Genomic DNA, 15,012 nt, shown 5'->3' with positions numbered 1-15,012 from the left:
GATGGAGTGTTTTGGTAACCTCACCTCATCTGAGAAAAAAAAAATACATTTAATTTTAAATTAAAGTGAACAAAAGCATTACAACAAAATATATGAATTTGACACACAACAGCATTTAGAAAATAAAACATTAACAAGGTTTTTTCATTTAAATATTTTCAAATTTGGCGGGCCGGATTAAAACGTTTAATGGGACGGATGTGGCCCCCCGGGCCGTAGTTTGCCCACACCTGCAATAAACCGAATTTGTTTTGCATGACCTCTCATTAATTTCTTTAAAGAATAATACACACCTTACAAATTTTGCCACGGGATGAAAAGTTGAGTCCGACTATATATATCTAATAAAATAAAAGGTAAAGTGCGCATTTGAGACAACCTGCAGCCATTTTCTTCATTCAAGTCGTCTTTCGTGGCTTGTTTTATTTTCTGGCAGCGTTTGAATGAAAGGACACACCTGATTGGTTCATCGTTGAGACGTTGGCCAGAAGCGAGCATGGGATTGGTCCCCAAAGGGCCATGCCTTACGCAACTGTTAAGGCGGGACCAAGAAAGGCCAACAATGAGCAAGCCACCCGATTGGCCAGTAGTAAAATGACGAAGACGCAGTTCACGAGAGGGCCGAGACAACCAATGACAAGACATTATGGAAGGGGGCGGGGGTATCACTACATTCTTTAGAAGCCGGCTTCTCGTGACAACGCCGGCATTTCGGTCGTCCACCGGGAAGGAGTAGCTCGCTCTGCTCTATTTAATTAATTTATTGTAGTTTAATTTAAAGTTGACGGAACCAAGCATGCTTGCCCTGTGCCTTTATGTCCCCGTGTCCAACTCCGACCCGGTGGAAGTGGATTACTTCGAGTCGAACGGACTTCCAACCGAACTCAATTCGCTCTTCAACAAACTGAGCGTGTTCCTGCCGTCTCAGGAGTTTTCCACCTATCAACGATGGCGAAAAGTAAGAAATAATCTCATAAAATGTTAGCATTACGTGTACATATTTACACGCTTTGGAGTTTATAATAATACTTACATGTCATCTAACCACTTTGTATACCGCTGTTGATTGTGTCTGGGCGCCGGCCGGTTTAGCTTAGCTGAGTTAGATGGAGCCTGACGACTAGGCCGCAAAACTCGTCGCGCTTTAGCTGCCACGACGCAGTAATTTTTTTCTTCCTCCCATCGCAAATCCAAATTTTAACCATTTAAAGGTTTTAATGGGATTAAGTGTACAGTTCAAGTCAAGTCATTATCTACCTCATTTAAAGGCTTTAATAAGAGTGGGAAGGGAGAGTCCACCCATCCGCGGAAGGCGCCGGGAATTTCACATTCATTGCATTTGTGACGTCACAAAGCGCATGCAGAATGCATGCGATACTTTTTTTTGTGTGCAGGATTTTGTTCTTAGAATTTGAGGTGGTTTTAAAGTATGCAAAATTAAAGCCTATCAAAAGTACAATTTCCATGCAAATTATTTTGGAGAAAAAATTTCCCACTGCAAGCTGCACATTTTGCCAGCAGTTGACTGCTTAAAAATTGGCATTTGTCCTCCCCGTGCGTGTGAGCGCTGCATGACAAGTTGGGCCGGCTCTGGTGTCATGATACTGCGTCAATGTGACAGCGACCCGCTCTCGATTTAGTTTCAGACGGGATTACCGGTGTTGGCGGGGCCTCTGCAGCCTTCAGGTCAAAGATAGAGCAGTAATCATGTCACTCACGGCCGTGTAAATGGGTCACGACAGCAGTTGTTAACTTGAAATGGGAAAAATTGAACATTAGACGCATAAACATCCATTTCATCTGTCTGTGTGTGACCTGCAGAAAACCAACAGAAGGGAGGCCGACATGTCTGACGACCAGCTGGACTTTGAGGAGTTTGTGCACTACCTGCAGGACTATGAGAAGGACCTTAAGTTGGTGGTCAAGACTCTGGACAAGAGGAATGCAGGTGAGTGTCTCACATTTGCTCCCGGACCTCCTCACCATCATGCGTCATTGGTTTTCTATTAACTCATTTTTATATTTCTCAAGGCCGGGTGGACAGCAAGGAGTTTATCCAGGCTCTCCAGGACATCGGCGTGCACATTTCACATCATCTCGCTGAGAAAGCCCTTAAGAGGTGCTTGTGTGGTTTAGATGTATATATTTTTGTGTGCGTGTACAGATCAGGTGTTAAATGTCATAATTTTTGCTTTTTAGCATGGACAAGAACGGCATCATAACCATCAGCTGTAAAGAATGGAGCAAGTACCACACGGTGGAGAAGACGGAAAGCATCCCCGAGATCATCCTATACTGGAAGCACTCCACGGTGAGTTGCACAAGTTTTCTTTCTTGGGCTGTGCCTGTACATGCAAGGGTATTTTCAGTAAGGCACACGTCTCCATGCGTTTTGAAACTTAGTCCTTGAACTGAGCTTTTAGAAATGTTAAGGCTTTTGATTGGCATGAAATGCAGATGTGCCACATGTTGGATACATCTTTTTTCTTTTAAAACCTCGTAGTTAAGACAATGTCGTGTCAAATTGACCATCTAAAATGTTTGTAAAAGATTCAAACATTTAGAGGAGGGGAAGGAGCTTTTTCTGCTGGCCTCCTTTTTATTTTAATACCCCACCCAGATCTAGGTAAATAACCTAGTCAAATTGGCCGATGTGTATGTATTTTTGATTAAATATAGAAAATGTCCAAGAGCCAGGGAAATATGCAGGTCAAATGGCCCTTTTTAAAAGCAAAAAGTCTAGTAAAAGTTGGATAAGACTTCTGTTAGTCTAATTTCAGTTTGTTTTTTTTAAACATTTTAACACCTCTTTCAGCTTGCCACATTTCTTATTTTTGTGGTAGAGAGCCATCTCTTGGTCAAAGAAGTTTATCTTAAAAAAAGTAGGGGGGAAAAGTTACAATCTTAAAGGTAGATGAAAAGGGTTCTACTGGCTGAATTTTTTTGCACTCCGTGGCCATAAACTTTTTCATCCCAAGTGGACACAGTGTCTTTTTTTTTTTTTTTTTTTAAATCAGATGGCCTATTTTTGAATGATTAGCCACTATATTGGCTCCAAAGTGCACCTTCCTGTCTCGGCTAAACGGGCCATTTAGAAGGAACCCAGCCTTTTGCGTCAGCGCATAAGCTCCGACGGATTGCGTGGGCTGTTATGTAAACGTGTCAAAAGTAGTCACTGGTAGAGAAGGCAGCTGATGACTGTTAATAGGCTCTCACGGGTGCTGCCAATGAGCACCTAATGTGTTAACAAGTTCCTTTTTTAACCTGTTAAATGGCACATTGGGGTCACTGGTTGACTGTGCCGTGCTTTGGCCTTTTGTGAGCGTTCACTGGACCCGACAGACAGCGTCACGGTGATTCCTTCACGGTGCCAATGACAACAAAGCAATTGCACAGTGTGACCTTTACTCGAGGACATGGACACGCACCCCTTCGACTGTTAAGTTTGATTGAGGGCAGATGGTAAAAAGTGGTTGGTTTTGCCCTGATCCATTCAACCCGAGAGCAAGTGCATTGTACTACAAGTGCACATAATTGCATGTGGGAAGTACATTTCAGAGTGCTTTAAGGAATTGAGGGCATAAATTAAAAAATTTCAAGGCGTATGACTTATTTATTCATTTTATTTGCCTCACCTAACTCAATTGCGCCAAAATAATAAAGCCTTTTTCCCCCAACATCCAACAATGTTCTTATTCAAGAACATATTTGTATCAATACCTTAACCTGAAATCAAAGTGCCTTTATTATACATCTAATGAAGATAGAACATTTTTTTTACACCGTTAAAATATACATTTTATTTTACACCTTTTCAATATCTTGTAAAAAGCCGTAGTTTTTTTTTGTTTTTTTTACACAATTATACAATACATGTTTTTTACCAGTAGGTAGTAGCACATGAGTTTGTTGAAAGAAGAGAAAACGGAAAGCGTGTGAAGATCAGCCTCATTTTTGCTGATGTGATTAGAAATGATTGATTGTCTGTCTTTTGTCATCCTGTGTTTTATGCGTATGTAAAGTACCAGCTGTAGGTTCATTTTTTTTTTAACATACATGCTTATATCTTTCAGATCTTTGACGTGGGTGAGAACCTGATGGTCCCTGATGACTTCAGCACAGAAGAGAAGCAGAGTGGCATGTGGTGGCGCCACCTGGTGGCAGGCGGCGGAGCTGGCGCAGTTTCCAGGACATGCACGGCCCCTCTTGACCGCGTTAAAGTCATGATGCAGGTAAGGCAGTCATGTAGGGTAACTTGAGGGGTCGAGTGTCTTATCAGACCTTTGTGTAAGCTGGTGAGATGTTGCAAAAGCGGTTTTATCTCTTATTATAAAAAAAGTTAATATGTAATTAATGGGGGCGGGGGAGTAAGTGGTTTCAAAGTCCGAGGTCTATGTGCCATGTTGTGAACTCACTTGCTGCGTCATTACCGGGCCGAAGGGCCTCACGTGCGTCGGTGGCCTCCAATTGGTGGCGCAAGCTCAACTTTCACCCACGCTTTGTTTTGGCGCGCAGTAGTCTACATTGGCCGCTGTATCGGTCACAATTTTGACATGAAGACAAAACAAACACAAATGTTCAAACGACACGTTTACTATTATAACTGAAGTTAATGCTAACTTGTGAAACCCTAATGGAATTAGCAAAGACGAATGGCTGGACATAAAGACGCAGCCTCCTCCAAGTATCAGTATTAGAATAGTATATAGAACAAAAGAACTTTTGAATTCCACTCTTCGCCCTCAGCTTTGCATATTAATAAGGTGGTCGCCTTCCAGGTTTATGGCTCCAGAAGCAGCAACATGTGCATCATGAGTGGCCTGATGCAGATGATCAAAGAAGGCGGGGTGCGCTCACTATGGCGAGGCAACGGCGTCAACATCATCAAGATTGCGCCCGAGTCGGCGCTCAAGTTCATGGCGTACGAGCAGGTACGGCCCCGCGCTCTCCTATCCGCATGTATTTAAAACGAGAGTTGACTAACATCTCTGTCCGATTGCGCGCTGCAGATCAAACGGCTGATTGGCAGCGACAAGCAGACTCTGAGCATCTCAGAGCGCTTCATTGCCGGCTCGCTGGCCGGAGTCATCGCCCAGAGCGCCATCTACCCCATGGAGGTGAGCCACCATCGCAGGAGGAGAATTGTATTAATAGGAATTGGGGTTTGGATGATATTGCCTCTTTTGAATCCGACAAAAATTGGCCATTTCCCTCACATATTTTAAGTAGTGTTCTGAAAAAACTGTTTGCACGTTTCTGTCTTTTCAAACCCCCCCCCCAAATAAAATAAATGGATTTCAGGTGCTGAAAACGCGCCTGGCTCTGAGAACAACGGGCCAGTATGCCGGCATCTCCGACTGCGCCAAGCAGATCTTCCGGCGAGAGGGTCTGGCGGCATTCTACAAGGGTTACGTGCCCAACATGCTGGGCATCATCCCCTACGCCGGCATCGACCTGGCTGTGTACGAGGTGAGCACCGCCACTTCCTCCTCCGCCATTACCACCGCCCGTTCCCACGCTAATTTGTCATGTGATGCCCGCTAGACCCTGAAAAACCGCTATCTGCAGCAGTACGGCGCCAGCGACGCTGGCGTCCTGGTGCTGCTGGCGTGCGGCACCGTATCCAGTACATGCGGCCAGCTCGCCAGCTACCCGCTCGCTCTCGTCAGGACGCGCATGCAAGCGCAAGGTGAGGCCCCCCACACTCCTCACATTGATTACAAACTGGTTTATCCAAAATGTTTGACTACAAAAATAAATCTGTCATTAACTTTTTATGCTCAAGTGATGCATATCCATGTAAATATCCAACGTATTTTCAAAGTCAATTGTTTACAATTTTTGCTTTAATGTCATTAAGTATTAAACATTTACCAATTTAAAATTGTATAATTGTAGACTCATAAAATTTTGGAATATTAGAATTCTATAGAGGTTGAGTCATTACTTTTATTTAAACAAGATTTTACAATACATTTTTAATTTATTTTTTTTTTTTTTTAATAAAAGACGACTTGATTTTAATCAATGATTTTTGATCCTTTTGCAGCTGCGACTGGCAGTGGCCAGCAGGTAACAATGACGGCGCTCTTCCGGCAGATCCTGCGGACTGAGGGTCCGACGGGGCTCTACCGGGGCCTGGCGCCCAATTTCCTGAAGGTCATTCCCGCCGTCAGCATCAGCTACGTTGTGTACGAGCACATCAAGACGCATTTGGGTGTTACCTCGCGCTGACAGACCACCCACCTGTCCGCCCGCCCGCCAGCACACCCACCCTCCTTCTTGCCAGGGAATCCCACCCACGGGCCTGGGGTTCGTGATGCAATCTCATTCTGTGAATGTCAGCTGACGAAAGAGGAGGCCGTCTGCGTTGGCTCGCTGCTATTTATTCCGAATGCATACGCGACTGAAACTTGAGGACCAAATGTTGGAAGGCAAAGAGTGATTGTGTTTGAGTGAGTGTTTTTGCACAGTTTGTTCTCGCCGCTGCCACACACTATTTATTTCCATCCACTATTTATTGTTTTTATTGTCAAGCGAGACGTAAATGCTGTGTTGTGCGCGCGTGTTTGCGAGCCAAATTGTGCTTTTTAAACAGAAGCCTTAATGAATGGAGGAATTACTATAAAGGTGTTGATGTTCTCACTGTGAGTAATCTGGAGAAGAATTATCTGAATTTTTACCTCAGGTTAAAGAAGTCACACAAGTGTTAGAACTTTTTCGTGGGTGCATCAATGGCTTTGACAAAAAAAAAAATGAGCAACTCGCACTTTAATCCTTGTGGGGAAAAGCCTCTGAATGTCACAGCAGTCCAGGTATTACAGGGAAGACTTTTTTTTCTTATTTTTAAAGACTTATTTTCATGCAAATAAATGCAAATTTTTGTTCAAATACATGCCTCTCATCTTTGAGTCCTACTGCTACAAAAACACTCAAGCCAGAAACAATAGATTTAGTTATGTATCGTTTTGATGGTCTCAGAATTCTGGGATTCGGAGAAAAAGCAATAAACCCTCCACCCACCCACGGCTCCAATAAGTAAAATCTGATTTTTTTAATATATTTAAGATGGTGTACATACTTACAATAAATGAATGCCATTTTTCTAAACCAACATCTCGCAAACAATCCTGTAAATTTACGTACATTGCAAAATCTGATATTCTGCTGGTCTAAAACACAGGATGGGAGAGGATTGAGATGTTCAATCATGTGAAAATGAGCTTGACATCCTGTTTGCACTTTGTAACACTTGACTTCAAAATGGAATTACACCCAAACAGTCATGTTTAAACTAAGGTTATTATAGTTAACAAATTTAGCATTTTTGATAAAGCACAAAATACAAACTCAAAAAGGCAATTACAACTGACTGAAATCAAGCAAAAGTCAAAATGAAAATAATGAAACTCAAACTACTATAAACCGGGTTCTAAGTTGATCTGAAATCGCAAGACCTGTGATAAAGGGGAATTTACCGCATTGCTCTCTGCCAGGTGCCTTTGTACCTCAAGAATTAAATCTGCTGTGGCGCTGGTGGTCTGCCTGCCAAACCTGTCATTTTGATGCCACAGGTTACCTAAAAGAAAATGTCATATTCATTTAGTTCATCAATTACAAATAGTTACATGACTTGCAAGCAAATAACAGCAAAAATAAACAATAACATGCCAGAAGTGGGTGGCGATGTCTGTTGTGACGGAGATCCAGGCTGTGGCTCGGTTGACGCGTTTTAGACTTGGGGAAACTGCAGTTGCTCAATATCGTGACGGGTCAGCGCCGAGTAAACCTTCCTGTCACAGCTTGCCGTACTTCCGTTTTCACTCCAGCTCGTTCTTGATGTTTTTGGGTCCCATTTCTTTGACAATCTGAATTTCATGAGAAAGGAAGATTATATCGTTTTTTAAACTGGCACAACTCCAGCCAATTATTATTAATTTAATCGGCCGGGCCCTATTGATTTGGAATGGATATGTATGTGGTAGCGGAACAAATTGAAGTTCATTTCAATAGTAGATCAATTCTATACAGTATACGAGCTGTCTAGATATGACGCGTACAAACCTTTCTGCTAGGTAAAACATATGATGGCTCAAGGGTCCGAAGCAGTTCCCGGAAGCCGTCACTCTCAACGATGCTGAGCGGTTGGGACTCCTTGATAATGAAATTCAGAACTGCCTGGTCCAACGCGTGTTTTCTGGAGGCTTGATGGTGATACATGAAAGAGAAAAAAAAAATGCATTCATTGTTAATACCCAAGCTCTTGCATGGCATGATTTTTTTTCAAGGCTAGTTGGGCTGCTTAGAACCTGGTGATTCTAAAAACAAAAAACAAAAAAATGTTTTTTTTTTTACGTGAGAATGAAAAGGAAAGGATATCCAAATATATGGACATTCGTTTTATATTTCCATACAATAAGTAAAGTCACAGTTGACTTATGATGTGCAAAAATCTTTATTTGGAGTCAAAACACAGCAGTAGTTTCTCCGAGTACAAAAATAAATAAATAAATGAAAAACAATTGTCCCCTTTGAGCTCTCATGAAGTGCTGTTAAGAGTGGCAGTAAAACGTGTCTGCAGAAGTAAACATTTAATATTTTGCATTGTTACAAGGGCTGCTCGATTATGAAAATCCGATTAATTACGATTGTTTTTGTAATAATTGAAATCAATCCTCCGTCTGAAGAATCTGTTATGTGAAATATTTTCAGCAACGGCGGGAACTCAAGGTTCTGGAGTAGTACATCTTGACAACAGGATATGGGACAAGACATCAAAATACGAGGTCCAACAAAAAAGATACATTTCATCACTTGGTGTGTTGAGTTGGCGCCCACTTCTCGCCAGTGCTGCAGCATCACAGCAATCATTTTGAACAAACCTTGACCTCTATACTCTTCTTTGTTGTCCAGTCCTCTGTGTCATCCACAATTTGTTGTAAAATTAATTTCAAAACATGCCATCTTCTTGTCAGGTAGTAAACTTTTTTCCCCCCAAATAAATATTACAATTTAAAAAAAGAAAGTGTTCAACAACATTTCAACAAAATTAGCAAAGCAGACTGTCTGTATATCATGTATGCTAGCATGGTAAATCGTTAGTTACTAACTTCTGTAACACTTGACTTCAAAAATGAAATTTGATTTCAGTTTTTTACCTGGTCAACATTTGAATCGTGAGTCACGGTTTGAACTTTGAGGTGTTTTGGCAGCCATCTAAAATTTAGTGTTGTGCTTTTTTTCCACCACTAAACGGCAGGATAATGTCCCCAAATGTGGAGCTAAATGTATTTCTGTGTTTGAGAAAACTAAAAAATGTCAAGTCCTCATTTGCAAACGCCAGTTCCTTGTGAATAAAGCAGCCACAAAAAGGTTGTCACATGACTGCCTACCTGTGGTGATTCTGGGTGTGGTTGCGAGCTCGTCGTGTTCATGCCTGGCTCTGAAATGTCTCAGCATCGACGAGGTGCTTTTGTTGATGTACGACAGCTCCGTCGAACAAATCCGACATTTCACCTGCAGGAAATAAAAGGAATCGTTTCAACCGGGAGTCACCAACCTTTTGACAATTGACAGCTTTTACCTCTCGGTGTCAAACAAGAAAATAAGAGGTGAAAAAAAAAAAAATCAACATCTAGGGCAGGGAAGGGCAAACTTTTTGATTGGTGGCCCACAATGGGCTCTAAAATTTGACTGAGGGGCCGGATCAGGAGCAGATGGAGGGAGTGTTTTAGTCACCTCACCTCATCGAAGAAGAAAAATACATTTAATTTTAAATGAAAGTGAACAAAAGCATGACGACAAAATATGTGTGTTTGACACACCACAGTATTTAGAAAATAAAACATTAACAAGGTTTATTCATTCAATTTTTTTCACGTTTGACGGGCCGGATTAAAACGTTTAACAGGCCGCAGATGGCCCCCAGGCCGTGGTTTGCCCACACCTGATCTAGAGTATCTAAGTAATAAGTAATTATTTCGATTCCGATTAATAATTTTGACAACTTGTTCAATTTAAAATGGTCTTTCAGCCTCTCAACAGTAAATAGTCTCGGATTGATCCAGCCCTCCATGACACAAATGTGGGCTTCTGAGTTAAAAAAACAGCATGTGCTTCTTTGACTTGGCTCTAACTTTTGATATTGCTGACTTTCTATCGGTCTGTCGTGGTGACGAGGGATTAGAAATTATGATTTAAAAAAAAAAAAAAAATCGAATTAATCAATTAAATAGACAAAACAAGAGACAGATTAATCGATTATGAAAACAATTGTTAGTTGCAGCCCTACAGGAAATAAAAACAAATACCTTCATTGACGAGATGCGATCAAAATGGTCCCACACGGCGGAAAATCTTCTTTTTCTTTCGAGGTCCATTTCGCAATCAAAAGATCTTTGAGTCTTTTCGCAGGATGCCTCAGTGACGGGGGAAGCGGCGGCTGTCTCGGCCACGGGACTTTTTCGTAAAGCGACCCGCGCGCCGATGCGAGATTTGGCTCTGCAAACACGAAGCTCACGGCGACGCGTCGAAGTGGCCGCACCCGCCGCTTCTTCTTCCATGTCGTCGTCGCTGTCTGACAGCGGAGCTAACAGGTTTTCTGGCGCTGGTCCTTCACAGTGCTCTCCCATCGGACTGAGATGATGGAGCTGTGACCAATCAGGTGCTTCGTCTTCATCGTCTTCACTCTCCACGGCGACAGCGGCCGGTGACAACTTGCTGATATCAAAAGTCTCCTCTTCCTTTTTAACATTTAACACATCATCCCAGTCCAAAGTGGAGGCCCCCGACTGCGGCTGAAAGGAAGGCTCTTCCTGACAACCAGTCAGCGGCGGCACATCTGCGGGACACAAGCAACACACACACACAGTTTAGCTCGATTGTCGGACAAATGGTGCTAAACTGCTGCTTCAGTTTTATTCCATCCAAAAATATTAAGTTTCATGTTTTCCCTTATAAGTTTTTTTTTTTCCATTATTTAACATTTTCCGTTTTTACCAATTTAGGAATTGGTATCTTGAGAGCACTACTTGCACTTTGGGTACTTTAGGCAGGTGTCGCATCAAAGTCACAATTTTGAGATTGCGATGGCACTTTGTAATTATTCTTTGCACATAGTGCATCGGTGACACTCCATTTCTTTTTCGCGCGGGGCGGGGTGCAGTTACAAAAAAAAGTCAGGATTTTGAGTAATGATATTCTAATAATTTTACCCATACAGCATAATTTAAATGAACTAACTACAATTGACCCCTGCGGGTCAGCAGCCGCAGATTCACAAATTTGTGTTTACATTGTTGAAGTGTGTGTGTGTATATATCCATCCCATTGTAGAAACAGACAAAAAAAAAAAAAAATATATATATATATATATATATATTTGTATCCCCCAATTCGAGTCAGTGGGATTTGGTCAGCCCAGTCACTATGCACTGTAATAGAAAACGGGACTGATCATATTGTAAATAATCTATACAGACAGTATAAAATAACATGCCAAGAGTGATCAAATGTCTCATTTACGCAAACAAAACACTTAAGGCGTTCCGATACTGTGTGGCTGAAGATTAATGAGACGCTTTGTAAAGCAAACACCATTCACGTACCGCAGTGCTAAATAAATTGTTGTCTACATTAAGTGGAAGCTCAGTAAACAAACCTTCGCCGCGTAGCATCATTTGAGACATGCTAACAGCCTGCAGCTGTCGTCGTTGTCTCTCGTTCTCCTCTCTCGCTCGACCAAGTTGCTTCTCGTACGAGGCGATCGTTTTCTCAAAAAGGCCGAAAATTTCGTCAGCGGCCGCAATGAGTCGCTCCCGTACCAACTCTTTCAACATTTTCACGATGAAGGACAATTCAGGGGCAACGGAAACCTCGCGGTTTGTCCAACTTGAAGCGATGAATGCTACGCAATTGCTAATTTGTGCACTTTTCTTCTCCTTGTTCATTTGCTTGTGGCAACTATCGTTTAAGGTGCATTGGCGCCATCTTCTGTCACATCATTGTAACAGCAGCACCGACACCACTCAACTCCATTTTGATTTTTAATAGCGTTTTAAAACACCAATCCCTGTTAAAAATGTAATAGCGGTGTGAATATTACAATGACTTTATACAACAAATTACATTTGATTACTTTAAAAATATATTTAGAATAAATGCTCTCAATTGTTAACCATTTTCACATTTTAACGACCCAACGACACATTCGACATCACAGATTCACATGATTCCCATTTGGAATTCAAAATGCTCAGGTGATTCCATTCATCTTGGGAGCGAGTTCCAACATTCACACATAGCAAATATTCCACATCTATCGTTAATTCCATATTACCACCACCATTACTATTCCACATCATTCTTTATATTCCAATAGCATTCGGTTCGTGTTGCTCGATTATGAAAAACACATTAATCACGATTATTTTAGGAATATTTAAAATCACGATTATTCAAACGATTTTCTTGGTTGGAGTGCACAACAAAAAATATATATAAAATGGAAAATATATCAAGACAAATCAAATTCATTTTATCTTAAAAAAAATGGTGGGAATCTATAAATTCCAGTATGGTTTCTTGTATAAAGAAACATTGGAGTTTATTTGCTATACATTTATAAATTGCCATGGAAATGTTGTAATATTTAAATAGACAACTTTAATAGAACAATCAAATTTGAACTCTAAGTATACTCACTTTATTAAACAATGTAAAATAAGTACTATTTTAACAATGTTTTATGTATATAATATATGCTGTATATACTAATCATTTTTTACAATTTTGCTGATTTTGTAATAATTGAGCGTAATAATCAATACAATATCAATCTACATTTTCACCAATATCATTCCACATTACTCCGTATATTTTGTTATCATTCCAGAATTTTCACCAACACAATGCAGCGTTTTCACCACACTCATCATTCCATATCTTACTATATCCTGCCACATTTTCACCAATATCGTTACACATTACGTGTCATTAATTATCCTTCTTTGAATATCATTTTATAATATTTAATATCATGTCACACTTTTTACAGCATATTTTTTTCACCAATATCATTCCAAATGATTCATTTTCATTCGATAGCCCACAATTCCATGTTTTTTGTGTTTGTTTTTTTTTATCTAGCATTGACACACAATTTATCCAGAAATTGCATTTTATATGTGGTAGTTATTCATGAGTTACATGAATCACCCGAGATTACTCATAATAAACTTCTTGGAGCAAAATGTTTTCATTCAGACATGCCCGCAGTCACAACGTTCGACCACAAACTGAGGTACAAAAGGTTTTATTCTCAGCGTTTATGTTCACACATCCTACCACACAAAACTTTTCAGTGATCATTTTATCACACACTGAACACCTACAGGCATTTTCATCACATGTGAGATGTCATGCATGACTTTTCAGTGAATGTTTAGTCACAAAGAGCAAGGGAAGGAGTTATGTATCCTCATGTGCCCCAGCATACTTTGCTTTTGACGGAACGTTTTACCACAAACTGTGCAACGAAAAGGTTTTTCTCCCGTGTGCAATCTCATATGCGAATCCATGGTCGTCTTATGTGTGAATTTCTTATGACAAACTGAGCAACTAAAAGGTTTTTCTCCTGTGTGTATTCTCATGTGTATTTCCAAATGTTGCTTTCGAGAGAACTTTTTACCGCAAGTTGAGCAACGAAACGGCTTTTCTCCCGTGTGTGTTCGCATATGTCTATACAATTTTTGAGCAAAACCTTTACCGCAAATTGGACATGTAAAGCGCATTCGTGACGAATCCTTGTTGCCATGAGTTGTGTCCTTGTGTGACCTTTTCAACCGTTTGTCGTCAGAGTTTGCATCGCTCTCTCTGTCGTCACTGTGTGACGGTAGAGCGAAGAGGTCATCTGCTGGCGGTCCTCCACGCTGGTCTCCACTTGCACTGTGATAATGAAGCCGTGACCACTCGTGTGGTTTGTCGTCGACGTCGTCCTCACACCCCATAGAGACACCAGTCGGTAGAAACGGGCTGACATTGACCTCCTCCTCTTCCTTCTTAATATGGAAACCCGAGAGATGCTTCTCTTGCTGTTCAACGAGGGGTGGCTGAAGATTTTCCTGCTCCAAAGTGGAGGTCCACCTCTGCGGCTGAGGTGGATGATCTTCCTGGCCAACAATCAGCTGCTGGACGTCTTCAGGACACAAACAACACAAACGCAATTTAGATGACGCTGGTCAAAATGTCATCAGGTGTGATACGTACATTTCAAACTAAAGAGTATTATTAGTGGCCAGTCTGAGTACAGACACGGTTTTGTTTATTTGAGAGCTGCTAGCACAGTTAGCCACAAAAACTTTGAAAAGGATCTCAAGGAGAGAAGTGGGCCAATTTTAAACGCGGGGTTAAAAAGTGTCCCTATTTTTATATGTACACTTTTTTGAGACTATAAAAGTCGGCCACCTGTTGTGTGACGAAAAATGCACTGCTGTGATTGGCTGATTTGAACACACACGTGTACACACACAATTAACATAAATTATTGGGTGAATAAAATGTTATGAATAATAAGTCCAGGATTAGTGAGGAGACCTTCGGTGCGTATGACAATCGGAGTCTTGCAAACAGCTTCCAGTTGTCGTCGTTGTCGACAAAGTTGCTCCTCGTACGACGCGATCGTTCTTTCAAATAGTCCGAAAATGTCGTCGGCAGCCGCAATGAGTCGCTCCCGTACCAACTCTTTCAACATTTTCACTTTGGGTCCAGTTCAACGACGACAGGGACAAACAATTGGACACCAGGATTTGTTCACTTGAAGCTAGGAATTTCCTGCTATGGCTAAATTCCGCAATTTTCTTCTTCTTTTTACTTATCGGCGTGGTATTGAGCGCCTATTGTGAAATACTGCCATCTACTGTTCTAGTGTGTCAAAAGTGTACATGGAAGCGGTTTCATTAAATACAAAAACATCATTTGGGTAGACAACGTATATTTCGCTCGGCCATGATTGGA

General features: G+C 41.2%; 3 protein-coding genes across 4 annotated transcripts; 1 reads left to right on the top strand and 2 right to left on the bottom strand.

Moving 5' to 3' along the window:
* The first annotated feature begins 685 nt into the window (after positions 1–685).
* Positions 686–6,891, top strand: LOC148343788 (mitochondrial adenyl nucleotide antiporter SLC25A25-A-like). Its single transcript, XM_088288761.1, has 10 exons — positions 686–958; positions 1,822–1,948; positions 2,032–2,119; positions 2,200–2,311; positions 4,074–4,232; positions 4,779–4,931; positions 5,010–5,117; positions 5,302–5,469; positions 5,545–5,689; positions 6,050–6,891. The coding sequence occupies exons 1-10, from the start codon at positions 797–799 to the stop codon at positions 6,232–6,234; spliced, it is 1,407 nt and encodes a 468-aa protein (XP_088144887.1). The 5' UTR covers positions 686–796; the 3' UTR covers positions 6,235–6,891.
* A 269-nt stretch (positions 6,892–7,160) lies between these two features.
* LOC148343787 (uncharacterized) lies at positions 7,161–11,935 on the bottom strand. Of its 2 annotated transcripts, XM_088289208.1 has the most exons (6): positions 11,660–11,935; positions 10,311–10,840; positions 9,393–9,516; positions 8,065–8,204; positions 7,672–7,868; positions 7,161–7,579 (listed from the first exon to the last, which is right to left on the bottom strand). In XM_088289208.1, exons 1-5 carry the CDS (start codon positions 11,835–11,837, stop codon positions 7,821–7,823), a joined length of 1,020 nt encoding a protein of 339 aa, XP_088145334.1. In that variant the 5' UTR covers positions 11,838–11,935; the 3' UTR covers positions 7,161–7,579; positions 7,672–7,820. The 2 variants fall into 2 exon arrangements, with proteins under 2 accessions (XP_088145334.1, XP_088145343.1); XM_088289217.1 differs by lacking the exons at positions 7,161–7,579; positions 7,672–7,868; positions 8,065–8,204 and adding an exon at positions 8,862–8,917.
* A 1,079-nt stretch (positions 11,936–13,014) lies between these two features.
* LOC148343786 (uncharacterized) lies at positions 13,015–14,896 on the bottom strand. Its single transcript, XM_088289328.1, has 2 exons — positions 14,593–14,896; positions 13,015–14,194 (listed from the first exon to the last, which is right to left on the bottom strand). Exons 1-2 carry the CDS (start codon positions 14,747–14,749, stop codon positions 13,446–13,448), a joined length of 906 nt encoding a protein of 301 aa, XP_088145454.1. The 5' UTR covers positions 14,750–14,896; the 3' UTR covers positions 13,015–13,445.
* Positions 14,897–15,012: the final 116 nt, after the last annotated feature.

This window comes from Idiotropiscis lumnitzeri, chromosome 1 (genome assembly GCF_059441095.1).
Source record: "Idiotropiscis lumnitzeri isolate Australia: NSW breed Sydney's pygmy pipehorse chromosome 1, RoL_Ilum_1.0, whole genome shotgun sequence".
Classification (NCBI taxonomy): Eukaryota; Metazoa; Chordata; class Actinopteri; order Syngnathiformes; family Syngnathidae; genus Idiotropiscis; species Idiotropiscis lumnitzeri.
Note: the sequence above shows the minus strand (reverse complement) of the source record. Positions and strands in the feature narration are given on the sequence as shown.

Excerpts from the sequence above, each read along its gene's own strand:
- LOC148343787 (XM_088289208.1), bottom strand. The coding sequence starts at position 11,837 with ATGTTGAAAGAGTTGGTACGGGAGCGACTCATTGCGGCCGCTGACGAA. Across the intron at positions 8,205-9,392 it reads CACACCCAGAATCACCACAG|CCTCCAGAAAACACGCGTTG; the intron begins GTAGGCAGTCAT and ends ATCACCATCAAG. Across the intron at positions 7,869-8,064 it reads ATGTTTTACCTAGCAGAAAG|ATTGTCAAAGAAATGGGACC; the intron begins GTTTGTACGCGT and ends CATGAAATTCAG.
- LOC148343788 (XM_088288761.1), top strand. The coding sequence starts at position 797 with ATGCTTGCCCTGTGCCTTTATGTCCCCGTGTCCAACTCCGACCCGGTG. Across the intron at positions 4,932-5,009 it reads AGTTCATGGCGTACGAGCAG|ATCAAACGGCTGATTGGCAG; the intron begins GTACGGCCCCGC and ends TGCGCGCTGCAG. Across the intron at positions 5,470-5,544 it reads TCGACCTGGCTGTGTACGAG|ACCCTGAAAAACCGCTATCT; the intron begins GTGAGCACCGCC and ends GATGCCCGCTAG.
- LOC148343786 (XM_088289328.1), bottom strand. The coding sequence starts at position 14,749 with ATGTTGAAAGAGTTGGTACGGGAGCGACTCATTGCGGCTGCCGACGAC. Across the intron at positions 14,195-14,592 it reads GATTGTCATACGCACCGAAG|ACGTCCAGCAGCTGATTGTT; the intron begins GTCTCCTCACTA and ends TGTGTCCTGAAG.